Raw genomic sequence first — 24,674 nt, 5'->3', positions numbered from 1 at the left:
TGTAACCCTGGTAAATACTAGCCGCAATATATCGCTCGGCTATAGAGAACTTCTCTTTAGCTCAAACGGTTGAGCGTTAGACTAGTAAGCCAGAGGTCTCGGGTTCGATCCCATGCGGAGGTAGTGATTTATATTTAATTAATCATGCGCTCTGTTACATTGGCGCCCAACGTGGGGCCCCGGGAAAAATACTCGGCCTTGCTCCACAAGCATCGCTGTTACCCCTGGAAAACTCGAGGACGACTTCTTTCCTGGAAGGGGAGTATGTAACCCTGGTAAATACTAGCCGCAATATATCGCTCGGCTATGGAGAACTTCTCTTTAGCTCGTTCCCATATCCCGTATCCCTTCCTGAGTGTCTCCCAAGCACATGAATGCAAGGTAAGTTCAAAGCATTTGCACTTTCAGAACCTAGTACACATGGGGTGAGGAGCCAATGTAGTGCCTGACCAAAAGTACCCCCTGCCCTACACTGAAATTCCAGATTATAACCTAAATTTTTGATGATATCTTCATTTCGTTTCAAGAAATAGCCTTTACTACTGGTCACAAGAATGGGATATTTATTCAGAAAATGGGGTGGGGTAACAGGCTTTTCTATATATTTGGTTAACTTACTTACACTCATTTAGAAATATTCATGACTAAACACATGTGTACTAGGTTCTGAAAGTGCAAATGCTTTGAACTTACCTTGCATTCATGTGCTTGGGAGACACTCAGGAAGGGATACGGGATATGGGAAGGTTTTGCTACTCATGGTAATTCTGGTGATGGTGATGATTATGACAACGATGATGATGATGAATGCAGAAACGAGGATTAATGATCCCTGGTAAGACAAAATTTACGACTAAATATTAAACAATAAACATATATAACGTACTAAATGTTGAAGTTGCTCAAAACAATTATTTTTTTTATAAATAAACTCAAATTTTTGGCAGTGTCCAAACTGGTTTCGGCATAATTTTCACACTTAGACGAAATCACATATGATAAAGAGTTCTCCAGGTCAGTCGACTGGCGTTCACGCCCGTGTCCACCATCTTAACTGTCCTCTTTTCCTCCTTAAAAACCCTTAGGATTGACCTGCCGAACCTTTTCCCAGGTCAGGTCCATCAACACCTCCACGCCATCATTTCCCCATGTAGGTAGTGTTCTCTTACTCTGGTTCCTTAGCGAACCGGAAGTCGCCGGTGTGACCTTCACCTTTGCGGGTAGGAGGGAATTCCGGAAAAACCATACACACAGGTTCGACGGCTGGCCCTGGTTTTATTTACGTGGGCGCCATTTGTAGCCCCTTGCCCCTCAAATTATAAGACGACAGGCTTGGATGTTTTATCTTGTTTATTCCCGTAGGAAAAACCTGTAATATTAACAAACGAATGCAATAGATACATTTGATAACACATTGACCTGAACTTATATACATCGACATGAATACAAAGACGCGAGTATACAAGACGGTAAATTACAAACGTACAATGACAATGTGAACATTACAGACAGACTTACCAGGGCTGATACGGATGGATGTTGACTCCTACGAGTCCTGAAGAGGAATGGCTGGGGAGAGTTGGGTTGGGACGTGACAGGACTCCGGTCTGTCCGTGCATTCCGTTTATACTCCTCACCCCATTCAACCAATCATACGCACGCACGTACATACTGACATGTATTTACTTATGTAAGAATGACAATGTTATGCACGTGATAGATGATGTGTTAGTGCAGTGAACCTAGTACACATGGGGTACAGGGTTACATGGGTTACACAAGTATAGAAGTAAACAGTTTACTAAGACAGCTTATTAAACTGATGCCTCGAAAGTTATTAGGGTCATAATACAATGTTTAATTAAGTTCACAAACTTATTATTGTGTCACCCCAGACTAAGTCGGGTGACTTACTGTTATTGTTCCGTTTCTTACTCAATCTTACAAATTTAAATTTTGTCATATACTGGCTTCTGATTGGTCGAAATTTAGAAATTGATCGATTTTACCCAAATTTAGAATGTAGGTGTATAAAGGCATTGCGATCATTATCTGATACATCTATGCGACTATGGGGTAGATATTGTTCGATTTTGATAAAAATTGGTACATAAGGGTATTAGGGGACTGCAAATTCAACCGCATAGGTTTCGTTGCCTTATCAACCTCATAGCAACCACACGGAGGCTTCTGATTGGTCGAAATTTGGATACTGTTTGATTTTTATGAAAATTGGTATGTAGGTGTATTAGGGGACTGCAAATTCAACTGCATAGGTGTTGTTGCCATACCAACAACATGGAGACTTCAGATTAGTCGAAATTCAGATACTGTTCGATTTCACTCAATTTTAGTATGAATATGTTTTATGCCATTGTGATCCTTTTCCGATACATCTTTGCGACTATGGAGGCAGTTTGGGGGGACTTCTGTTATGGTCCCCAATTACAATTAGTACTTGTTACAATGTAAGATTGTATCGATTACTGTTGAGCAGAAATTTCATTACCGTGAAAATTGTATTTATAGCTATAATCTCTTCCCTGTTTGTTAGATTTACACATCTACTTACACAAGGAATTTACTAAAATAACACCACCGCACGTATTAACCTTTGCACAGTATTATTTCAGATAATGAAAGTTTATGGCTTGCCAGCCATGCATAAAGATTGCTATTTTGTTAAGAATGGGAGCACTGCGGATCCTAACAGTAATACAATGAACGACTTTGCACGACTAATCCGCCTGCCATCCTATTCAAATTAACAATTATTTCTTTGTTCTTAAATCATTTATTTATTTACTGCGTTTTGTACATGCGTCGTCCTTTAAACGACATTGGCGAAACAGCCCTATCTTAATATAATTGGCCTCAATAATTAACCGTAGTCATTTGAGCGTTTGACGCAGGGGCATTCCCCATATTATCCGAAGCGGAGCGACAAGACTCTCATTAAACAAGTTTAATCTATGACGTCATAAGTAAACCACGTGATGCGTCACGAGAGATTTTGCTTTCATACTCAAATGCAATGCATTTTTCTGCTGGTAATGTTCATACAGTGGGTTGCAGCGCATTTGTAAATATAACTAGTTGTGTAACACGTCCACGAAATGGTAGTTTTCTTTGAAAACCATGATTTTAGCCCCACGAAATATATAAGTTCACAGCATATTGAATCAAGTATGCATTGATGATGTACATGTAATTACCTGGCAAATTGACTTTGAACCAAAGATGAAACGAGTCATCGTTTATGACGTTGTTCAGGTGTCAGTGACATTTCCGTAGTTTTATCAGATGAAAAACTGCACGAGTGACATATGTGTGTGCGTCATGGTGCTGAGCTAAGGTGACTAGAACTCTTGACAGTTGGGTCCCAGTAAAGCGTCCGCGCTCCTGTGATGGTCCTTTGCCTCAGAAATGTTATGACTGCAGGTGGAAAGTTTCCGAAGTTATGGCTTTGTTAAGGGTTTTATATCCTTGTAACAACTACTGTCATTCAAAGACGCGTGTCTAGGGAGACACCAGTCGGAAAAAAAGTATAGCTCGGAGAGAAAATAAAATAAAAGTCTCAAGAGGTTCAGCGTGGGCTACGGATCAATTTATGTTCCCCATTGTGCCCTCAGTAGAACACATAGCTGGGGTTCCTAGTTCTGTAAGGACCCCTATAACGGGCAAACGAGCAGGTACATAGACACACAGACTGACTTCATTATACAACTCCTCCAATTTGTGTAGCGATCTGCTCCTTTTTTTTATCATTTTTGACAAATATTACAAATAACTACAGCTGTTAAACTGCATACTGTGTTGAAACATGCTGAAATAAACACATAAGGATTGGTTTTGTTTTATTTTGGTGTACGTCCGATTAACAGCTAAGGTCATTAAAGGGCGTATCTCCAAGTGTGTTGTGTATGTGTGTGTGTGTGTGTGTGTGTGTGTGTGTGTGTGTGTGTGTGTGTGTGAGTGTGGGTGTGTGGGTGTGGGTGTAGGAGACAGGGTATGTTGGTGTATTTGCCTCCTTGTGATAGCGCGGATCTGATGCCGACTTTATAAAGATATCTCACTGAAATACCATGCCGGAGGCTCCCAGCAAAGCGGTCCGCCCGGCCGTATTATACCACACCCTAAATGCTTAATGTTTAGCTGGGGATATCACCAAGCATTTTTAAGGACTTTGATATGTCCCGGACTGGGGAAAGAACCAATTACCTTTCTCATCAGGGCGAACGTTTAACATTAAAGCCAAAGGTGAATTATTGCAAAGCAAGACACTAGGAAATAAAAGGTAGTTAGAAGCAGGGACAAATGTAAAGATCCCAACTATTATAAGGGATGCAGTAGATATGTTTTGGTCTGTGTCCCGTAATAGAGGGCAGAAAAACAAAGTCTTCATGGGGTTCCCACTTTTGTCGCCTCTTACGATACATACAGTAGGTAACAACATGTGTATTCTTGTCCAGGTCCCCGACCTGAAAGGATGACACGTGAGGGAAGGGCGTATGACTTGTAACACGTGCCTCAAGAAGCGCATGGGGAAACAGTTAATATCTTCACCCTATAACCATGTGTACAATTGCTGGACATGAAAAGACGGAAACATTAAATGCTAAAAACATTGTCTCGAGGGTTTCGCCTAACCCTTGGTATTTATTCCTCTGCTCGTTACACGGACAGTTTTGAGAATTTCATCCTATGACCTATTATTGAGCTATACAATCTCTAAGCTAGAACAGATTGGTCAATTCATGCTACCGTGATTCGCCGGAATATCCAGCCCCAGTCTTAGGGACTTTCTTCCTGGATCATAACATGGAAACAGATGTAATATCTACCTTACAGTTGATATTCATATTTATAGTTACCATACATGACGTATACACTAGAGCTTCCAGTGTATATCCTGGGGTGCAGAAAACTATTGATATACCCACCCTATATCGTACTGTATACAATCGCTATTTAGGCATGAACAAAACCCTCATGTTAATGTCACACGAGTGCACTATTCAATGGATTTTCCGGACTCCAATATATATATATATATAGTACTCCAAGACAATTTGTCAATATAATTGGGTTTTATTTATTACACTTAAAACACAACAAGGAGACGCAAGGAGTTACGCGGAGACACGAGAAGACGGCGACCTGAAATAAAATTATACAAACGACTATGCATCCAAATTACATGTAAATGATCATTTGTTTACTATAATTCATACTGTAAAGTATTACCTACATAAGTATATAATATTATTAATTATGAATTCAAGTCCCCTAACGTTACTTCCATACCCACGTTGACCCTACTAGGTATATATAGCGCCAATGTGGGCTGTACCAACGGGCATATATTTGTAAGTTATTAATTTAAGTAGAAGTTTGTTTATGCTATCCTGAATTGTATTAACAATATTATTTATATCTGTTAAGTATATTTAAGATAAAAAAAAAAAAAAAATGTAATGAAAATAGGCTTACCTTACTCTGTGGCTGTAAGACACACAGAACTATAGTTAAATTAGTGCTGCTCCCTACAAGGTTAACTCAAGACTGTTGTTGAAATACACGTGGGGCGCTCATGTGAGACTCCCACGTGCATATGGGTTCATGCAGGGTCAAAGTGTCTCTCTCAGCCAATACGATCTCTCATCTCTTACACGTCACAATAACAACTGGTACATTACACACACATTGACAGATATATATACATACCGACACTTCAATTCAAGTTTATTCCGGGGGCCTTACGACCCATAGGAATGCATAAATATACATGTCTATATAAGATACACAAACAACATACTGACAGAGACGGGAGGTAACTCCGCGGCAATGTTATCTTGATTGCGATTACATAAATGCTGAGTCAATCTACCAATTATTACTAAGTTTAATGAATATATATTTTACACCATTAGCAATAATACTTGTATTATACAGACAGACAGACAGACAGACAGACACAGACAGAAAGACAAACACACACACACAGAAGTATACGTAATATTACTTTTCAGTGAAGGCATGCTTTTCTTTGCATTCGAAATGATACATGAAATACATTGTTTAACGATAACATTCGCTTTAAGCCAACAGCGCAAGTGTACATGTCAAGCTAAGACACTAGCTTGACCACCGTGACATTAACAAGATTGGCCTTGGGATCCAACTCCAACACGAGGGACTTATTACCTACGTCATACCACGGAAACTGTTGACATTATCACCCTATTTCCATCTGTACAATTTTGGTGCATTAAGAATTAAATACACACCGTTTCGTACTCTCTCTCTCTCTCTAGAAACAGCTGAAGTCTCCACCCTATACACAAACGTACAATTTTGGGCATGAGTAAACGAAACACTCGTGCTACCCTGGATTCTACTCCCGGGGTTAAAACTTGGAAACGGTTGGAACACCACCCTATAACTATGTTTACATGTTTTAGGCCTGAACTGGATTGTAGCTACATGTACCATAGGATTATGTTTTACAGGGGAGAGTTAGGGATTACCACGCCATATCAAACGAATTAATTACTGGGTAGAAACAACTAAACTCGTGATATTGGTGTCTTGCTTGCTTCTGTGGATGCTGTGGAAGGACTGAGGTCATTGACCGGCGGACACGGCCGGAAAAGTTCTATTTATATTGCCAGTAGTTTTAGGGTTTGTTTTTGAGAGCCTGTGATACAACGTTTACTTCTGATACGAACATATACATTTACAACGTGTATAAACATTTTATGAAAAATGAAAAATTTGTTTTTTCATCTAATGCAGGCACTAAAAATAGGAAATCGATAACTGGTTTCTCTGCGTTAGTGTTGTATTTTGATATTTAACTGTACTATTATGATGTTGCTCTCCGCCACCAACCCTATATATTACACTACTTCAGATCATGTGTCGGGACTACATTACCAATGTTCAATACTACAGGATTACATCTACCCTAGGTTAACGTCATGATAACAAGATACAGTGTTTCTATGGCTGGTGTAGTTAAATACTCTGACTGTTATAGTTAAATACTTTGGCTGTTATAGTTAAATACTCTAGCTGTTATAGTTAAACACTCTGGCTGGTATAGTTAAATACTCTGGCTCGTATAGTTAAATACTCTAGCTGGTAAAGTTAAATACTCTAGCTGGTAAAGTTAAATACTCTGGCTGGTATAGTTAAATACTCTGGCTGTTATAGTTAAATACTCTGGCTGGTTTAGTTAAATATCCTGGCTGGTTTAGTTAAATAATCTAGCTGGTAAAGTTAGATACTCTGGCTGGTATAGTTAAATACCCCGGCTGGTATAGTTAAATACTCTGGCTGGTAAAGTCAATTACTCTGGCTGGTTTAGTTAAATATCCTGGCTGGTTTAGTTAAATACCCCGGCTGGTAAAGGTAAATACCTCGGCTGGTTTAGGTAAATACTCTGGCTGGTATAGTTAAATGCTCTGGCTGTTATAGTTAAACATTCTGGCTGGTATAGTTAAATAATCTAGGTTGTAAAGTTAAATACTTTAACTGGTATAGTTAAATACTCTGGCTGTTATAGTTAAATACTTTGGCTTTCGGTATAGTTAAATACTCTGGATGGTAAAGTTAAATACTCTGGCTCGTATAGTTAAATAATCTAGCTGGTAAAGTTAGATACTCTGGCTGGTAAAGTTAAATACTCTGGCTGTTATAGTTAAATAATCTGGCTGTTACAGTTAAACATTCTGGCTGTTATAGTTAAATACACTGGCTGTTATAGTTAAATAATCTGGCTGTTATAATTTAATACACCGGCTGGTAAAGGTAAATACTCTGGCTGTTATAGTTAAACATTCTGGCTGGTATAGTTAAACACTCTAGCTGGTATAAGTTAAATACTTTGACTGTTATAGTTTAATACTCTGGATGTTATAGTTAAATACTCTGGCTGTTATAGTTTAATACCATGGCTTGTATACTTAAATACTCTGTCTGGTATAGTTAAATTCTCTGGCTGGTATAGTTAAATACTCTGGCTGGTAAAGTTAAATACTCTGACTGGTTTAGTTTAACACTCTGGCTGGTAAAGTTAAACACTCTGGCTGGTATAGTTAAATATATTTCCATAGGTCTTAGTTCGTGAATGCGTTGTACTGGACAGGAGACTGGTTGACTGGCGCCACAGGTGGTACATTTTTACCTGAAACCCTTCCGAACGTCTTATGTTGCCCTTTATCGACAAGATTAAAATAGCATCGTTGATTGCTAGAATATACCGTCTAGTGTGGTTGTATTTCGAAAGAATATATTTGAACTTTATTTGGAGACAACTCATATATATATTAGTATTAAGTTTGAGATATTTTAAGTAAAAGTCACAGGATATCCATATCAGATAAGGTTATATTAAAAACATTTATATACATTTTTAGTTAAAATGATCGTGCGATAGTTAGAAGTGGCATGGTGCAATCTGCACAGCTGTATTTCTATACTCAGAGGTGGTGATTTCATAGACCGTGAGTCGGAGCCAAAATGTAAAAAGCATAAATCTATTTCTTCGTTATGTATGTTCTGTGCAAAGTATTATACATATCAAATAATTGCTATGTATCACGAACACAAGTAGTTTAAAAGCTTAAGATAAAAACTTCCCGTCGAATTTGTTGGTACTGTAGTATGTGTACATTGTATGTTAAGGTGCGTGTGTGTCGGTGAGAGGGTTTGCGTGTTTATGGTTTGTAATATACATTGTATCTCTGTAGCAAATCTCAGAAAATTATCCAAGGAACTTTATATTAAATGATTACCTGTTTAATACATATAACGTTTAATAATCTACTTAATAAATAGAATACCGAAACTAATAAACTAATAAAGAATAATAATGTACTTACCAAAAAAGCCAGCTAATTGTCACATCCCATGATTGAAAATGTACACGATGATATCCTGGCGTAAAACTCAGTAATGATCAGCCGATATCACTGCACGCGAGCGTTACCTTCTGTGGAGCCGGCGAAGATATGTAAGACTTATTATCTATATACATAGAACCACATCGATGATATATCCCTATAATATTCAACTAGTGAGAGAGTGGATTTCCTTCTATAGTAACGTCATGTAGTCATTTAACAGGGACCTCAGTGAAGGGAGTACTGAGTTGGCTAGGACCTGGCTTGGACTAGATGCTGTAACTGTTTGTGTTATGATGCTATACTTGTTTATGTTATGATGCTATACTTGTGTGTGTTATGATGCTAGTATGGTGTGTGTTATGATGCTATTATTGTGTGTGTTATGATGCTATACTTGTGTGTGTTATAATGATATAAGTGTGTGTTGTGATGCTATTATTGTGTGTGTTATGATGCTATTATTGTGTGTGTTATGATGCTATTATTGTGTGTGTTATGATCCTATAATTATAGTTTGTTATGATGCTATTATTGTGTGTCTAATGATACTATAATTATAGTTTGTTGTGATGCCGTTATTGTGTGTGTTATGATCATATAATTATAGTTTGTTATGATGCTATTATTGTGTGTCTAATGATACTATAGTTATAGTTTGTTGTAAAGCCGTTATTGTGTGTGTTATGATCCTATAATTATAGTTTGTTGTAAGGCCGTTATTGTGTGTGTTATGAAGCTATAATTATAGTTTGTTGTGAAGCCGTTATTGTCTGTGTTATGAAGCTATAATTATAGTTTGTTGTAAAGCTGTTATTGTGTGTGTTATGAAGCTATAATTATAGTTTGTTGTGAAGCCGTTATTGTGTTTGTTATGATGCTATATTTATATTTTGTTGTGATGCCGTTATTGTGTGTGTTATGATCCTATAATTATAGTTTGTTGTGATGCCGTTATTGTGTGTGTTATGATCCTATAATTAAGGTTTGTTGTGAAGACGTTATTGTGTTTGTTATGATGCTTTATTTATAGTTTGTTGTGATGCCGTTATTGTGTTTGTTATGATGCTATATTCATAGTTTGTTGTGATGCCGTTATTGTGTGTCTTATGATGATATAATTATAGTTTGTTGTGAAGACGTTATTGTTTTTGTTATGATGCTATATTTATAGTTTGTTGTGATACCGTTATTGTGTGTGTTATGATGCTTTATTTATAGTTTGGTGTGATGCCGTTATTGTGTGTGTTATGATCCTATACTTAAGGTTTGTTGTGAAGACGTTATTGTGTTTGTTATGATGCTATATTCATAGTTTGTTGTGATGCCGTTATTGTGTGTCTTATGATGATATAATTATAGTTTGTTGTGAAGACGTTATTGTGGTTGTTATGATGCTATATTTATAGTTTGTTGTGATACCGTTATTGTGTGTGTTATGATGCTTTATATATAGTTTGTTGTGATGCCGTTATTGTGTGTCTTATGATGATATAATTATAGTTTGTTGTGAAGACGTTATTGTGGTTGTTATGATGCTATATTTATAGTTTGTTGTGATACCGTTATTGTGTGTGTTATGATGCTTTATATATAGTTTGTTGTGATGCCGTTATTGTGTGTCTTATGATGATATAATTATAGTTTGTTGTGAAGACGTTATTGTGTTTGTTATGATGCTAGATTTATAGTTTGTTGTGATGCCGTTATTGTTTGTGTTATGATGCTTTATTTATAGTTTGTTATGATGCCGTTATTGTGTGTGTTATGATCCTATAATTAAGGTTTGTTGTTAAGACGTTATTGTGTTTGTTATGATGCTTTATTTATAGTTTGTTGCGATGCCGTTATTGTGTGTGTTATGATGCTATATTTATAGTTTGTTGTGAAGCCGTTATTGTGTTGCATGTTATAGATGCTCCGCAGGTACAGCCCTTTATAACGAGAACCTTCATTGTCCCTCGAGTTAAAATCATCCTCCGACATTGACATTTTTAATGATCGCTTGATCAAATGCTAACAAGACGTCTCTTTAGTTTCCCTTCAAAAGCGAAAGTATCCGAAATTCCTAGGGCCTTATTGGAACGGTGAACTTAAAGAGCTACGCCATGAGATGTGGAGGTTAAGATGTATTTGGGATGATGAAAGTCGGCCTCGTGATCCCGAATCTCCTTCTTTCCGGATGTATAAGGACGCAAAAGGGGGGTTTCGTCGTAAGCACCGCCAATTATCAGAGGAACACCTTTAGAATCTTAACTCAGATATTGAGGATACAGTAGATTTAAATTTAAATTCATTTTGGTCCCTAATTAAAGCCCGGTCTAATGGAGTGTCCATTGGATTTGCCGGAGCTGAAATGGCGTTTAATAACTTAACTGTTAGAGATCCGTCGGGTTTAGCGTTGCGCTGGGGGAAGTACTTTGCTGAAATTTGTTCTCACTAAAAAGATAGTGGTTTTGACAGCGATTTGAACTCTTTTGTAAAATCTGAACTTTCAGATTTTCTGCAAGGTAATGGACCGTTGGAAGATTCAGTTGCAATAGTTTTTACGGTTGAGGAAGTTAAATGTTGTTGTAAAAGTCTTCCTCATGGAAAGGCACCCGGTGTAGACTCATACATTATGCATTAAGCCATTGAGTATGCCAGTGAACATGATAGCAAGTTGTTTACATGTTTCTAAGACGCTTCAAAAGGTTTTCACTGTGTGTGGCATGAAGGTCTTCTTCGCAAACTCGCACGATTGGGTTTAAGTCGGAAATATGTATGTGTAATTATGTCCTTGTATAAAGATATGTTTACCGTTGTTATTCATCAAAACTTTGTATCGAAAATGTTCAAGAGATGCCAGGGAACCCGTCAGGGTAGTATTATCTCCCCTTGGTTATACTCTGTTTATTTTAATGACCATTTGAATGATCTTCGTGAATCTCAATATTCCTTTAGTATTTGTGATATCATCATTACTTGCCCAACACAGGCAGACGATATATGTCTTCTTGCTTTTTCTAAACACAATTTAGATTTGCTCATGCATATATGTTATAAGTATAGCTGTACAGGGAGGTTTAGATACAACCCCTCCAAATCAGTAATTATTGTTTTTAACGAACGAACTATTCGTAGGTGGCACTTAGGCGGCAATGACGTCACTGTATGAGTATAAATAAGTCTAAACCAGCTAGGTCGCCCTAATGTCAATGAAGTTATCCACAAACTACGTGGTCAATGTTTTGCTCGTTTGAATTGTAATTTATTCGGCCCCAGCATCAACCCTATAACAGGAGTGAAACTATACCTCTCTATTGTTCTCCCTCGAAGCATGTTTGGCTGTGAGTTGTAGTACTCTCTTACAAACTCAGATTGGCGTCGTCTGGAATCAGTACATCTCACTTGTGTGCCAAACTAATTCAACATTTCCCCCTGAGGACCAGATCTGACAGCCCATTAGGTATGCTTGGTTTATCATCGCTTCATTTATATGTAGATCAATGTAAGCTTCGTTTTATTCCGGCATTATGCAGAACCAAAACTCATTGTACATCTAAACAACTGTTTTTATTGCGATTAAAGCTAAAAAGGGTTGTATTGGTGATGCAGTTGACATACTGTATAAGTACAACTTCCATGACTTTTTAAATGAATTCTTTAAGTGGAGTAATTTTCCTCCACAGTTACGTTGGAAACATCTAGTTAAAAATGTTATTTTTTGTAAAGAATCAGATGACTGGAAAACTCGTTTAAATCATTCGTCTTAATTTTCGAGATTCAAAAATCTTCATCCTGAAATGACACCTTCAGTGATCTGGTACTTTTCAAACTAGAAAGGCTGCCGGTTTATACAGCGATCAGGACTAGACAGACTGCCTGTTTATACAGCGATCAGGACTAGAAAGGATGCCTGTTAATACAGCGATTAGGACTAGACAGGCTGCCGGTTTAGATAGTGATCAGGACGAGACAGGCTGCCGGTTTATACAGTGATATGGACTAGACCGGCTGCCGGTTTATACAGTGATCGGGACTAGACAGGATGCCTGTTTATACAGCGATCAGGACTACACAGGCTGTTGGTTTAGATAGTGATCAGGACTAGATAGGGTGCCGGTTTATACAGCGATCCTGCTAGACAGGGGACCGTTTTGACAGCGATCAGGACTAGACAGGGGACCGTTTTGACAGCGATTAGGACTAAACAGAGCCTGTTTTGTCGACAGGTTATACTGCGTATTAGATGATCTAGAATATACAAAGCAGGTAGGCTTGAGTTGTACACGTGTAATTCTCGTTGGTTTACTGGTAATCCATGGAAATATTTTACAAAATGACAAAACATGATGACGACGAATAAATAGATATCACTGTTCATCTTTCTTGTATTTTAAATGAATTTAAGTAATTCATTTATTGTCAGGTAAACAGATATTGATCATAGCATACGGATAGTTATTGAACATATATGAGCAGAATCAGTACGTACAGCTCACGTAAACCATTGATTTGTAATTTAGATCCATACATCACTTTATCAACTGAGATCCTAGACAATATGTTACAATATGATATAGGAATATTTCTCCGTCCTTTGATCTTCTTTACACAATCTGCTATCGCAGTAAAACCGTTCTCAACAGAAAAATATCTCAGAGTGTGTTCGTTTTCATCGTCTGTACCAGCTTACTAGTTTTCTGATATATCAACTCGCTAAATTAGGATTGCTTTATTGACATACCGACATGCAGATTAGGACTAACGGTAAAACCGAGTATTCTTAATCAAGTCATATTGATTTGCATCGGTAAGATGTCAACAACTCATTCTGATTAATCTTAGAAAAAAATCTTTGTGTGTATTCTAGGAGATATATCGTACACAGCACAGTAGGACATAGTCGTTACTAAAACATACTATGTATAGCTTCCTCGAGAAGACAGCACAATTGCATTACTCAACATGACAGTGTTGTCTGACAGTTTCCGAGCGAGGTAACCGTGTTGTCTGACTGACTTCAAGCGAGGGCACAGTGTTGTCTGACTGACTTCAAGCAAGGTAGCAGTGTTGTCTGATAGACTCCGAGGTAACAGTGTTGTCCGACAGACTCCGAGGTTACCGTGTTGTCTGACAGACTCCGAGGTAACAGTGTTGTCTGACAGACTCCGAGCGAGGTAACAATGTTGTCTGACGGATTCCGTGTGAGGTAACAATGTTGTCTGACGGACTCCGAGCGAGGTAACAATGTTGTCTGACGGACTCCGAGCGAGGTAACAATGTTGTCTGACGGACTCCGAGCGAGGTAACAATGTTGTCTGACGGAATCCGAGCGAGGTAACAGTGTTGTCTGACGGATTCCGAGCGAGGTAACAATGTTGTCTGACGGATTCCGTGCGATGTAACAGTATTGAGTATAGTCCTCACCAAACGGTCAGTAGGATTTGAGTCCTGATCGGCATTGGAATGGTATTGGGGAATCTCTCCGACGACTTCGGTTCTTCTGGGTTTTTTTACCAAAATTAAAAGCCCTGCGTTGTACTATCTGCCCGACAGGTGTGTTTGATATTAATGAATAAAACGTGTAAGATAACTGTTGCAAATAAAATAGTTAAATTGTAATCATAAATGCAGACTATATTTATAGTTGTTTTCCTCGTTTGTTTGTTCTGAGAAGACAATAACCGTCAGACAAACAGTGCGATTTGATATTTGTCTTCTGTATGTTGTCGATATAATGAACGAGATACAGATAGAGTTGTGTATTTAGTCTGAATGATACAAAAATTATAAGTTTAGGAAAGAGTGCTGTAAATAATAGCCCCCCGGTAAAGTTTAGAAAAGAGTGCTGTAAATAATAGACAATGGTAAAGTTTAGGAAAGAGTGCTGTAAATAATAGACAACAGAAAAGTTTAGAAAAGAGTGCTGTAAATAAAAGACCACGGTAAAGTTTTCTAAACAGTAACAGGAGTGAAACTATACGGTAAAGTTTAGGACTGTAAATAATAGACAACAGAAAAGTTTAGAAAAGAGTGCTGTAAATAAAAGACCACGGTAAAGTTTAGGAAAGAGTGCTGTAAATAATAGACAACGGTTAAGTTTAGAAAAGAGTGCTGTAAATAATAAACCACGGTAAAGTTTAGAAAAAGGTGCTGTTAATAATAGACAACGGTTAAGTTTAGGAAAGAGTGCTGTAAATAATAGACAACGGTAAAGTTTAGGAAAGAGTGCTGTAAATAATAGATCACGGTAAAGTTTAGAAAAGAGTGCTGTAAATAATAGACTTTGGTAAAGTTTAGGAAAGAGTGCTGTAAATAATAGACCACGGTAAAGTTTAGAAAGGAGTGCTGTAAATAATAGACTTCGGTAAAGTTTAGGAAAGAGTACTGTAAATAATAGACCACGGTAAAGTTTAGGAAAGAGTGCTGTAAATAATAGACAACGGTTAAGTTTAGAAAAGAGTGCTGTAAATAATAGACCACGGTAAAGTTTAGTAAAAGGTGCTGTTAATAATAGACAACGGTTAAGTTTAGGAAAGAGTGCTGTAAATAATAGACAACGGTAAAGTTTAGGAAAGAGTGCTGTAAATAATAGATCACGGTAAAGTTTAGAAAAGAGTGCTGTAAATAATAGACTTTGGTAAAGTTTAGGAAAGAGTGCTGTAAATAATAGGCAACGGTAAAGTTTAGAAAGGAGTACTGTAAATAATAGACTTCGGTAAAGTTTAGGAAAGAGTGCTGTAAATAATAGACCACGGTAAAGTTTAGAAAAGGGTGCTCTAAATAATAGACAACGGTTAAGTTTAAAAAAGAGTGCTGTAAATATTAGACCACGGTAAAGGTTAGAAAAGAGTGCTGTAAATAAAAGACCACTGCAAATTAGAAAAGAGTGCTGTAAATGATAGACCACTGTTATTTAGAAAAGAGTGGTGTAAATGTTAGACCACGGTAAAGCTTAGAAAAGAATGCTGAAAATAATAGACCACTGTTAATTAGAAAAGATTGCTGTCAATAATAGACCACTGTTAATTAGAAAAGAGTGCTGTAAATAATAGACCACGGTAAAGTTTAGAAAAGAGTGCTGTAAATGATAGACCACGGTAAAGTTTAGGAAATAGTGCTGTAAATAATAGACCACGGAAAAGTTAAGAAAAGAATGCTGAAAATAATAGACCACTGTTAATTAAAAAAGAGTGCTGTAAATGATAGACCACAGTAAAGTTTAGAAAAGAATGCTGGAAATATTAGACCACTGTTAATTAGAAACGAGTGCTGTAGTGATAGACCACGGTAAAGTTTAGAAAAGAATGCTGAAAATAATAAACCACTGTTAATTAGAAAAAAGTGCTGTAAATATTAGACCAGGGTAAAGTAAAGAACAGAGTGCTGTAAATATTAGACCACGGTAAAGTAAAGAACAGAGTGCTGTAAATATTAGACCACGGTAAATTAGAAACGAGTGCTGTAAATAATAGACCACGGTAAAGTTTAGGAATGAGTGCTGTAAATAATAAACCACGGTAAAGTTTAGAAAAGAGTGCTGTAAATGATAGACCACGGTAAAGTCGCAGCCTAAATTCAATTATGTCCAGACCCAGCTGTCTCCGTCTCTGTCCGTTTGTCTCCCAGACAACCACGTGTTAAAGTATTAGGCGGGAATGGGATGCCCGCCTCGCGTTTACTGGTGACTGATCTGATCGACATTATTGACTTTCACTGTGGGAATAGTTTGGCCTTTCAACGGAGAGCAATATTTCAAAATATTAGGGATACGATCATGACAGTGGAAATACCTCGCAGCCATCAATGAAAACAATCTATCAGTTCCTTTACATTGCAGGCATCTGTCATTAGCTGCGTAAGTTACTTAGACCGACTGATAATCAATGTAAAGACGGACCTGTTTTGACAAGGACGCCAGCCTCTAATCTGTACTGTAGTATATAGGCAGGGTAAGCCATCAATCCATCGATCTGTGCCGTCAAAGTCCTTTATCAGGATACAGACATCGAATGTTCCCCGGTGAGGATTCTAGCCACATTGTAACAAGATCTACTTTATTTAACATGTCCTATCACATTATGTAATTGTCCGACGTTTTTACTACATCCCCTTCTAATCTTACAACAATGGTCCGGCCAGTTTTATTACATAACTGGTAAATCTTACTACAGTGATACAGCCAGTTTTATCACAAACCTGGTAAATTTTACTATAGTGATACAGCAAGTTTTATCACATACCTGGTAAATCTTACTATAGTGATACAGCCAGTTTTATCACAAACCTGGTAAATTTTACTATAAAGATACAGCCAGTTGTATTTCATACCTGGTAAATCTTACTACAGTGATACAGCCAGTTGTATTACAAACCTGGTAAATTTTATTATAAAGATACAGCCAATTTTATCACATACCTGGTAAATTTTACTATAAAGATACAGCCAGTTGTATTTCATACCTGGTAAATCTTACTACAGTGATACAGCCAGTTGTATTACAAACCTGGTAAATTTTACTATAAAGATACAGCCAATTTTATCACATACCTGGTAAATTTTACTACAGTAATACAGCGATTGTTATTTCATACCTGGTAAATCTTACTATAGTAATACAGCGAGTTTTATCACATACCTGGTGAATATTACTACAGGGATACCGCGAGTTTTATAACATACCTGGCAAATCTTTTTATAGTGATAAAGTCCCTTTTATTATATACCTGATGTATCTTACTATAGTGATACCGCCAGTTTTATTATATACCTGATGTATCTTACTATAGTGATACCGCCAGTTTTATTACATACCTGGTAAATCTTACTATAGTGATACAGCTAGTTTTATTACATACCTGGTAAATCTTACTATTTCGTCTTTTCGTATTGCAGAGTTATCTTCTCTTATGAGCAGGTATTGATTGTTACGTCATTTGTTTGTGAGATTAACGTCATCAATGTTTGAGAAAACGACGTAATTTTCTCACACAAACCAATGACGGAACAATCAATACCTGCTCACAAGAGAAGTTAACTCTGCAATACGCAAAGATGGAATAGTGATACAGAGAGTTTTATTTCTTAACGGGAAAATCTTACTACAGTGACACAGCCATTTTTATTACATACCTGATGTATCTTACTATAGTGATACAGCGATTTTTATCATATACCTGGGTAATCTTAACTCCCTGACAATTTCAAACTCACTATATAACCAGAATCGGCCATTCTGATATACTAATAACCGAAATGGTCCATTGCAATTTGATGAACACATATATGTCGTATACATGTTATAGTTCCGCCAACATTTATCATGACCCCGCGAAATTGTTAAATTTGTTTCCCTAAAATGTGAACCGAAGAAAGATGTCGGACAAACTGTTTAGATACGGAACTTTGACTGCCATGTTACCATAACGTAGAACGATGCTAAAATGTCCGGAAATTGTTCTTGTTTCGGTTTGATTTGATGTGTTGATAACAGCCGACGAATCCAGCCAGTTCTGGCTACTGCATGGTGGCTTATTTGTGCCATTTCATTATTTCGTTATTTCGATTTGAAATTATAAAATGTAGTTGTTTCTTAATTTCGCGGCGAAATAACGACATTATATTTGTATCTAAATTGTCGTCATCTCGTAGACAACAAAAAGCGAGCGAAAAGACGAAATCATTACGCGAAAAGACGAGATGACGACATTTACTTATTCACGCGGACTTCGATTAAAGTTTCATTTTATTGCTGGTTTGGTGACGTTGTGGATAGCACAGCAACCTTACAACAAGACAGCCGGGGTTCGATTCCCCATTTGGACGTGAAAGGTATGGGGTCACCTGCCCGACCACGTGGGTTGTTCTCCTGGTACTCTGATGTTCACCAAGTCGGACCCCAAATAGTCTTCCAGTTTCTCCGATCGGTTTCTATCTAGTCTAATCTTTCAGCAGATTCGCAATTGATCACGACGGCCATGGTTCCATTCTCTGAAGAGACGTTGGAGATATTGGGTTGCCTGCCTACCTTGTTTCACATAATCTGTACAAGGTATTTTTCATTGTTTTTCCTCCTACGTTCAACGATTAACTTTTAATTTAAGTTAACAAAACCAGGACATGATTTTACTTTTACAAGACGTCGAATCCGTCCTGATCCGGGTTTACAAAACGAAAACGATTACATGGGAGGGGAGGCAACTCATATCAGCGTAACGATCTACATCAGCATTCACATCACTTTGTTCTTCATGCCCTTAAGGATAAAACATGGACTGAAGTATTATATACAAATTTTCTCTCAGTTTTACGGAACCGATTTCAATATTTGTCTGGCAAAGAGGTATGGCGGAAAACTGCCCGTATTTCCTTAAGTCGGCATTTATGAAAACGGGGAAAAAAATTAAGGATTAAAGCACTTCGGGTAGCAAAAATGCATACAAAAGATACAAAACCAATTGAATATGAATTTTGAAACTGCTGAGAAATTTGGTATTGCTAATATGATACTGCAAATATAGCCAAATACACTATATCTATGAAAGTGATGGGGTTTCCCGGACTCAAAATAATGAAAAACAGGGGTGATTAAGTTTCTCTAAACTGCGACCGGTGTTTCTCGCGTTGAATAAGTTTCCAATTGCCAATATCTATATGTTCTTTGTAGCCGAATGTGTAACGCAGTTTACTTGCGACTAGAAAATAAACTGTGCAGGTTCGAATCCTCCTTCAGTTATTTTTTTTTTAAATATTTAGGCATGTGATCATTTTCCTTAATAAGGCAATATTATTATTTTTTAAATCGATGGAAACTTTTGTTTTCATTTTAATAACATACCTATTGATTCATCAGTTTTGTTAGTAATAATTTCTTTATTATTTAGTGCGACATACTTTTATCGGAGCATGTCAACAAATCCCTGTACACGTGTACAGTACAGCTACGCTTTGTAGGTAAGACTATTTTTGATGAAATTTATGAATTGTTTTACCCTCCAACTGGCAATAGTAATTATATCAAGTGCTTAAACACCAACAAATAATGCCGAAATACCAAATATGTGGTCTGTTTACAATAATCTATTCTTAGACACGGGATTCCGATATTGCTACCTGTATAAAAATACCTGAGGACGCGTCATAACAGTGCACGGTTGGTGCGCGCGCTAGCGTAACATGGCTTTGGGGAAATAGGCATAGCAACCCGCCATATCTCTTTCATCAACCAGACAGTAAAATATTCATAATTAGGTCACTAAATTGACCTTAAGGCCCGTGGTGTAAATTTACTATGTCTGACCGATGCATTTTTCTTTCTCCTGTTACAAAATTGGCGAGCTTATCCACCCTTGTTTCAAGTAATGGGTGAATGCTTGGCAAAGGGATTTCTTTATCTGAGTTTTTAATAGTTGTGTCTCTGGGAGCGAAGACGTAGAAAAAGGAGGCAGGAATGTCAGATAGCTCAATTGGGGGTCCCGGGTTCGTACCCCGGTCTGGACGTTGTAATTCTCTGTGCCCTGTTACACAGTGTACACAAATAAACCTCTATGTTTGTGACCTGAATTTCGATAAATTTGATTAAATTTGAATTGATTAAACTAAAACTATTTGTTTTATCTAAATAAGATACAGCACAGTCGAGTATGTTAACAAGTTATTTCCTTTATTTCCATATTATATACATGAGGTCACGTGACGTGGCTACCACGTGACGAGATAGTAACTTCCGGCGTCCTGCCTTGAATCGGCACTTCCTCCTAAGATGTCGTAGATCTGAGGTGTATGACCGCACAGCTGTGTTGCCATCTGGAGGAGAAAATATAACTTGAAATTAATCACTGAAACTTCAAAAAAAACTTCTATTGAAAATTAATATAAACTGTTGTATCCTTCTAATCAACGCAGAAAAGGTGGTGCTTCCACCGAGTACATGCATCAATGCGCATGCAAGAAGCTCTAGAAGAACTTTATGAAAATTCTTTTCGAATATCTTTATATCATTTAAGTTTATAATCATTTATGCACCCGTTGAATTCTTGGCTATTTCAGTTTGATAATAATACGTTCAATCATGTTATTTTTATTCTCGACACAAAATGGTTCATAATGCTGGTTGACTATCAGTTCCCGAAATTAAACCTAACCTTGAATTTTGTTATTTACATGAACGCAGTCAATTTGAAAGATTGGTTCAAAACTGAATGATTTATTGAAGCCAAAAGTTGTACCTGTGTAATGTTTCCAGTGTTTTAAAGACAGATTTCTTACTTTGTTTCTACGCTTCAGAATATTTTAGTCGTAGATTTTCATTCTTTGGCATTCAGTGCCAACTGTTTACATCAATTGGCTTTCTACATCGAGTTATTGCTTCATTTCTACATCGAATTATTGCTTCGTTTCTACACCGAGTTATTGCTTCATTTCTACATCGAGTTACTGTTTCATTTCTACATCGAGTTATTGCTCCATCTCTACATCGAGTTATTGCTTCATTTCTACATCGAGTTACTGTTTCATTTCTGCATCGAGTTACTGCTTCATTTCTACATCGAGTTATTGCTTCATTTCTACATCGAGTTACTGCTTCATTTCTATATCGAGTTATTGCTTCACTTCTACATTGAGTTACTGCTTCATTTCTGTATCGAGTTACTGCTTCATTTCTACACCGAGTTACTGCTTCATTTCTACATCGAGTTATTGCTTCATTTCTACATCGAGTTATTGCTTCATTTCTACATCGAGTTACTGCTTCATTTCTACATCGAGTTACTGCTTCATTTCTACATCGAGTAATTGCTTCATCTCTACATCGAGTTATTGCTTCATTTCTACACCGAGTTATTGCTCCATCTCTACATCGAGTTATTGCTTCATTTCTACATCGAGTTATTGCTTCATTAATACACCGATTTATTGCTTCATTTCTGTATCGAGTTAGTGCTTCACTTCTACATCGAGGCACTGCTTCATTTCTACACCGAGTTATTGCTCCATCTCTAGATCGAGTTATTGCTTCATTGCTGTATCGAGTTATTGCTTCGTTTCTACATCGAGTTATTGGTTCATCTCTACATCGAGTTAATGCTTCATTTCTACACCGATTTATTGCTCCATCTCTACATCGAGTTAATGCTTCATTTCTACACCGAGTTATTGCTCCATCTCTAGATCGAGTTATTGCTTCATTTCTGCATCGAGTTATTGCGTCATTTCTGTATCGAGTTACTGCTTCAGTTCTGTATCGAGTTACTGCTTCATGTCTACATCGAGTTACTGTTTCATTTCTACATCGAGCAATTGCTTCATCTCTACATCAAGTTACTGCTTCATTTCTTCATCGAGTTACTGCTTCGTTTCTACATCGAGTAATTGCTTCACCTCTACATCGAGTCACTGCTTCATTTATACATCGCGTTATTGCTTCATCTCTGCATCGAGTTATTGCGTCATTTCTGTATCGAGTTATAGCTTCATTTCTACATCGAGCAATTGCTTCATCTCTACAGCGAGTTATTGCTTCATTGCTGTATCGAGTTATTGCATCACCTCTACATCGAGTCACTGCTTCATTTATACATAGAGTTATTGCTTCATCTCTACATCGCGTTATTGCTTCATCTCTGCATCGAGTTATTGCGTCATTTCTGTATCGAGTTATAGCTTCATTTCTACATCGCGTTACTGCTTCATTTCCCCCTCGAGTAATTGCTTCATCTCTCCATCGAGTTATTGCTTCATTCCTGTACCGAGTTATTGCTTCATTGCTGTATCGAGTTATTGCATCACCTCTACATCGAGTCACTGCTTCATTTATACATCGAGTTATTGTTTCCGCCCTACATGGAGTTACTGCTTCATTTATACATAGAGTTATTGCTTCATCTCTGCATCGAGTTATTGCGTCATTTCTGTATCGAGTTTTTGCTTCATTTCTACATCGTGTTACTGCTTCATTTCTGTATCGAGTTATAGCTTCATTTCTACATCGCGTTACTGCTTCATTTCCCCCTCGAGTAATTGCTTCATATCTACATCGAGTTACTGATTCATTTCTGTATCGAGTAATTGCTTCACCTCTACATCGAGTCACTGCTTCATATCTACATCGAGTTACTGATTCATTTCTGTATCGAGTAATTGCTTCATATCTACATCGAGTTACTGCTTTATTTCTACATCGAGTTAGTGCTTCACTTCTACATCGAGGCACTGCTTCATTTCTACACCGAGTTATTGCTACATTTCTACATCGAGTTATTGGTTCATCTCTACATCGAGGTACTGCTTCATTTCTGTATCGAGATATTGCTTCATCTCTACAGCGAGTTATTGCTTCATTGCTGTATCGAGTTATTGCATCACCTCTACATCGAGTCACTGCTTCATATCTACATCGAGTTACTGATTCATTTCTGTATCGAGTAATTGCTTCATATCTACATCGAGTTACTGTTTCATTTCTACATCGAGTCACTGCTTCATTTCGACATCGAGTTACTGCGTCATTTCCACATCGAGGTATTGCTTCATTTCTACAACGAGTTATTGCTCCATCTCTACATCGAGTTATTCCTTCATTTCTACACCGAGGTATTGCTCCATCTCTACATCGAGTTACTGCTTCATTTCTGTATCGAGTTACTGCTTCAATACTTCATATTGTTTACGTCTTTGTTCTCTTATTAATCCAAGTTATTGCATCGTTCTATCCATTTACAAAGTTTTAATTCATCAAACCCTTAAAACACGCGAATAAATTATAGAACATTTTAATTTCTTTGTTAGCATACATATAAAACAAAGATTTAGACGCCGTACAGAATAACCACCCTCTAACTTTACCATAAGTTTATACCTTGAATCCGTTTGGAAGACAATCCAGCAGAATACCACTCAGAGAAGATCCGTCCATTACGTAGTTTCCGAGCAGGAAGGTAGAGATAGGGCTAAACTTTGGTATGTTAGCACAGTTGCCTAAAACCTACGATAAATGATGACGACATAGCAAGATTGTTTCTCACAGCATTTATTCTAATAAACATAATAATAATATACAACACAATGACAAAATATCGGAACCCTACGTATTAATTTATCATACAAGTAATGAACCATGTTTCCGTTCCTGGATAATTTAACCTTCTCAATAAAGTTGTTAGTTAAATAAACATTAGTATAGAATTCCTGTAATGTAAATACAACATATAATCAAATTTATAGGACTGATATAGTGCGGAGGGTGTGGGTGTGAGGGAATATATGCAAAAGAGAGTTGTATAGGGTGTTGACGAATATGGGGGAGTGTGTGTGTGGTGATGTTGGATGCGTGCGTCAGGGAGGGAGAAATATTTATGTTTTGTTGGAAGATATGAGGGTAATTGTGTTTGTGACGGAGGAAGAATTATTGGTGTGCATGAGAGAGAGAGAGAGAGATAGAGGGAGAGAGAGAGAGAGAGAGAGAGAGAGAGAGAGAGAGAGAGAGAGAGAGAGAGAGAGAGAGAGAGAGAGAGAGAGAGAGAGAGAGAGAGAGAGAGAGAGAGAGAGAGAGAGAGAGAGAGAGAGAGAGAGAGAGAGAGAGAGAGAGAGAGAGAGAGAGAGAGAGAGAGAGAGAGAGAGAGAGAGAGAGAGAGAGAGAGAGAGAGAGAGAGAGAGAGAGAGAGGTGTCGTTGGAGTAGTACAAGTTTGAGTGGAAGGAATGTGTATAAATTCAGTAACTGATACTCACTTAATTGACATATTATCATAGACGTGGTGGTCTAGCATCTGCATGTCTGGTT

At 37.4% G+C, this 24,674-nt stretch overlaps 1 protein-coding gene across 1 annotated transcript in view; it reads right to left on the bottom strand.

Annotated features, from left to right (window-relative positions):
- Positions 1 to 20,536: 20,536 nt before the first annotated feature.
- Positions 20,537 to 24,674, bottom strand: part of LOC110451990 — a 37,942-nt gene continuing 33,804 nt past the window's right edge. The window contains exons 10-11 of the mRNA XM_021500230.1: positions 23,753 to 23,878; positions 20,537 to 20,700 (exon numbers count right to left, since the gene is read on the bottom strand). Coding sequence (XP_021355905.1) covers positions 20,596 to 20,700; positions 23,753 to 23,878 — 231 coding nt within the window. The 3' untranslated portion in view covers positions 20,537 to 20,595. The remainder of the gene's footprint in view (positions 20,701 to 23,752; positions 23,879 to 24,674) is intronic.

Source organism: Mizuhopecten yessoensis, unplaced genomic scaffold (assembly GCF_002113885.1).
Source record: "Mizuhopecten yessoensis strain PY_sf001 unplaced genomic scaffold, ASM211388v2 scaffold6361, whole genome shotgun sequence".
In the NCBI taxonomy this organism is placed as follows: Eukaryota; Metazoa; Mollusca; class Bivalvia; order Pectinida; family Pectinidae; genus Mizuhopecten; species Mizuhopecten yessoensis.
This window is presented reverse-complemented; position numbering and strand designations above follow the sequence as displayed.